At 55.5% G+C, this 3,894-nt stretch overlaps 1 protein-coding gene across 1 annotated transcript in view; it reads right to left on the bottom strand.

Moving 5' to 3' along the window:
* TBX22 (T-box 22) overlaps positions 1–3,540 on the bottom strand; it is a 9,310-nt gene extending 5,770 nt beyond the window's left edge. The window contains exons 1-4 of the mRNA XM_027840247.1: positions 3,360–3,540; positions 2,490–2,646; positions 1,571–1,672; positions 79–253 (exon numbers count right to left, since the gene is read on the bottom strand). Coding sequence (XP_027696048.1) covers positions 79–253; positions 1,571–1,672; positions 2,490–2,646; positions 3,360–3,540 — 615 coding nt within the window. The remainder of the gene's footprint in view (positions 1–78; positions 254–1,570; positions 1,673–2,489; positions 2,647–3,359) is intronic.
* Positions 3,541–3,894: the final 354 nt, after the last annotated feature.

Below are 3,894 nucleotides of genomic sequence, written 5' to 3'. Positions count from 1 at the left end.
CCCTCCCCCTCCCCCCCTCCCTCTCCCCACTCTGTCCCCCTACCCCAACAGCGGTCAGCAGCCGGAGTGCACACCTACATGTCCTTTGTCGTCCATCTCGTTGTTGGTGAGCTTGACGCGATCAAAGCTGACGATCTGCCTCATCCATGTCTCTCCCGAGCAGGGGGAATCTGGATGGATATAGAGCCTGGGCGTGATGCACGAATGGTCCGTGTTCCCCGCCACCATCCACTGGGAGCTGTGGTAGACGTATCTACAACGTGGGAAGGGAGCCGTCAGAAGGGGAAAAGGGCCCTAGGTAGGCTACCCGTGGAAAGGTCCTTGGATCCCCACAGTGAGCGCTGGGCTGGAGCAGCAAGCAAACTTTCAATAATCGGAGGTTGTCGGAACGCAACGCAACGCAACGCAACGCAACGCTAAACCGGGGCTGGGGAAGCGTCGGGGGATTTCCCAGAGTCTGGTTTGTATTTCCTAGAACCGACCGCAGGAAAACCTGATCTACGCCACCTCGTAAGCCCTGAGACCAGTGAGCATCCCTCCCAACTTCAGCTAGGACAAGTCGGACGGGAATGGGAATGGGGGGGGGGGACGGAAGATGTGCTCTGCTCGCCTGCTCCGGGGCTCTCTATGCTGACTCTGCTTCGCCTGTTTAGAGAGGGAGGCTTTTCACTAAACGAGGCCTTGGGATCCCCGAGCCTCCCCCATTTCTCCCCCCTCTCCACCTCTAGAGGCAACTAGGGCGACTCACGGACTGTTTCCAATCCAGACACTGTACAGATGTGCGGCCGGCTCCCCAAACACTCAACAAGACTGCAGAAGCTAAAGCAAACAGCTGTTTCTGTTTGCAGGCTGCCTCCCTCCTCCACCCTCCCATCCCTGTCCCTAGCTAGCTGGTTGAGTTGTGCTTTCCCTGTTCCCCTCACCTGGGCTGGTTGGGGCCATGCTTGGGTGACTGAGAGAAGGGCCAGGGACAGCCTCTGCTCCAGCCACCCAGACACACAGCTTATGGCCGCCGACGTCCAAGTCCCTAAACTTAACGGTACCAAGCCAGCACCGCAGGGAAACCTGTTTCTCTCGGCAGTCTCGGCTATGCCCATAAGTTTTGCCTTGGTTTAAAAGGTCCCAAGACTTCCCAATGACTTGGAAGTCGCTGGGTAAAGGAGAGGACAGCGTCGGGTTTAGAGACCCGGCGTCCCTTTTCCCTTCTCAGTTCTGAGGACACATGAAGGCCTCCTCTCTCCTGCTGAAGCTTCAGGGTGTCGCCGGTCTCCCAAGAACTATATGGGACCTGCAGCACCAAGATAGGAACCTGGTCCTCAAGCTGGTGCCCGAGGAAGTAGCCGGGATGCCCTCCCCTCCCGCACGCAAGGCCCAAACCTTTGGGGATCAAAGCAAGACCAGCCCGAGCGGATGGGGCTCAGTGGAGTTGCGTTGTAAAAAACGTTGCTGAGGAAGAATTCCGCTTTAATCCGCCTGTTTGACTCTTAGGGAGCCGTGGGCTCGCAAGTCGGAGCAAGCAGCCTGCCCGGCTTGAGATGCCGCTGGATTGGAGCTACCGTCCAGCCTTTACCTGTATCTTTTGGAGTCCACTGGCACCACGTCGATAGCAATGTAATACTGTTTCACGGGGTCCAGCCCCTTCACTTTGACGCGAACAGAAGGGAACATTCGCCTGCAGAAGAGACGGAAAGCACTCTGCTCTGCCTGGCCTTGAAAAACATTTGCGGAAGGGGAGGCGGGCTGCCTCGCTTTCCCAAGTGCGAAGGGAAGAACATTCAGTACTAGCCGAATAAAAGGCCTCAGAAATGGCCTCTGTTAAGGGATAAGCTTGGGGGTCCGTCTGTGCATCGGCCGAAATGTCGGTGCTCTCCAGGGAGAGAAGGGCTCCCTGCGTATGGGCTAACAGAGCTGCTTCCAAAAGGGAAAGGGGAAAACAAGCGACTCGATTGACACCCAAAGGTTCCTTTGAATTGTTTCTGGTGAACTCTGGGAACTTTTAAATTGTGACGGGGAATCAGGCTGGGGCTAACCCCACACTCAGCTGGTTCTGTTACTTCTGTTGCTTTGCTAAAGCAAGATGGGAGGAAGCGCACAGGGAGAATTCCGAGCTAGGTGCAAAAGAGAGCATTTTTCTTGGGTGAGGCACACCTCCCACCTGTGGGTTTCTCCGAATCTCTCTGGCCCTCGGGTGGATAATTTACTCCCTGACCCATGTAGCTGACAGGGCTTAGGGCAATTTTACTGGTAAATAAAGCTGCTCATTTAGAATCGGCCTCAAGGTCTGACCTTGAGAGTCCTCACTGGCAAGCGGCTGCCTGTGGACTCTCGACGAGAAGCTAAGTCCAGCAGTTGGAGATGGGCATGTGCCTCAGCAGCAGGGCACAGCCTCAATGGCTCGGCAAGCGGTTTCTGCCCGGTGTGGGAGGTGTCTGGTGCTGTCCACCCTAGAACCCTCCCAGGTTGGGCCCTGGAACCAGGGGCCTGCCTACCTGCCGGCTTTGGTGATAATCATCTCCGTCCCAATCTCGTGGAATCTCTGCCACAGCTCGGAGCCTTGCAACTCTGCCTGGACGTTATCTTTATCTTCCGGACTTTCGTGGCCCCCGGAGAAAGCAGTCGTTGAAGTCTCTGCTTTGGGTCTCTTTTCTGCCCAGAGACAGAAATGGAAAGTATTTGAACTCCAGCTTCTCCCCTCCTGGCTGCCTCAAGCACCCAGTGTCCCCAGAACATCAGGTCCCGGCCCATTTCACAGACTGGTACTGCTGGAAGGAACCTCAACGATCCTCTGTTCCAACTCCTTCAGTTTTACAGAAGAAGAAACTGAGGCTCAGAGAGAACTAGAAACTTGACCAGTATCATACATCTAAGGAGTCTCGGTCCGGGGCCACCGCAAGTTGCCTCCGAAAGAAGTGAAGTATTTCAGAGAAGGAGGACCCCTCCCCACCCCCACCGTGGTCAGTAGGAAAGAACCTGCTCTTGTCCCTCAAACCCACAACACTTACAGAGAATGAGGAGCGTCGGGCCGCAGCTCTGCTGAACTGAAGTCCTAGCGCAGGGCCTCCGCTGTCTCATCTGCACTCCCCATAGCTGGGGCGCTGTGCATCCCAGAAGGAATCTGGGGAGCTCTGCCCTAGAGGCAGGTTCTCAGTCCCTCTCAGGTTCTCCTGGCAACTTCTCCCAGCAGTAGGCTACCCAAAACTATGGGAATCCCTCTCCCCAGCCAAGACCCTCGCCCACACAAGACAGCTTACAGCCAAGTAGCCTCCCTGGGCTGGCAGCCTCTGGTGTCCGAGGTGCAGCAGGGCGCTGCTGCTGCTGCTGCTGTGTTGGGGTCGGGGGAGAAGGGTGATGGTACTGACCCGATTCCTCGATTTTCCTCAGCATCCCGATTTCTCTGTCTTCCTCCTCTTCCTCCTCATCGCCTTTCTCCAGCAGATCCTGCGGCGGCTGCTCATCTCGCAAGTCTCGGAGTTTCCTTTTGGTCGATCTCCCCACCAAGGCTTCCACAGAGAAGGCATGAGCTCGTGAGCTTAAAGCCATCACTGAAGAAACCAATGGAATCCACACGAGCAAGAGAAGTTTCAACTTGATCCTTGGGGGAGGGGAGAGCAGTTGGGGGTGGGAGTGGGGGGGAAAGAAGTGCAGGAGGAAGTGCAGGGGAAATCCAAAAAGCCGAAAATGGAATTGTCTTTCCCCAAAATTTTCTAAAGGAGGAAAAGAGAAGAAAGATCAACATTAAGACCTGAGGCTCCTCATTATAGACTGGGGAAGGGCTGAGCCTTCTGCCTAAAAAAACTCTTCCCATCGGACATGTGGGGACCATCAGTCGTCAAATCCCCCCCGTTCATTTTTTCCCTAATGGTTCTACAAGATTGGCAAGGGGAGACCTGGGAG

Source organism: Vombatus ursinus, unplaced genomic scaffold (genome assembly GCF_900497805.2).
Source record: "Vombatus ursinus unplaced genomic scaffold, bare-nosed wombat genome assembly UNPS02004691.1, whole genome shotgun sequence".
NCBI classification, from domain to species: domain Eukaryota; kingdom Metazoa; phylum Chordata; class Mammalia; order Diprotodontia; family Vombatidae; genus Vombatus; species Vombatus ursinus.
The sequence above is the reverse complement of the archived record's forward strand: the minus strand, read 5'-3'. Positions and strand labels throughout refer to the sequence as shown.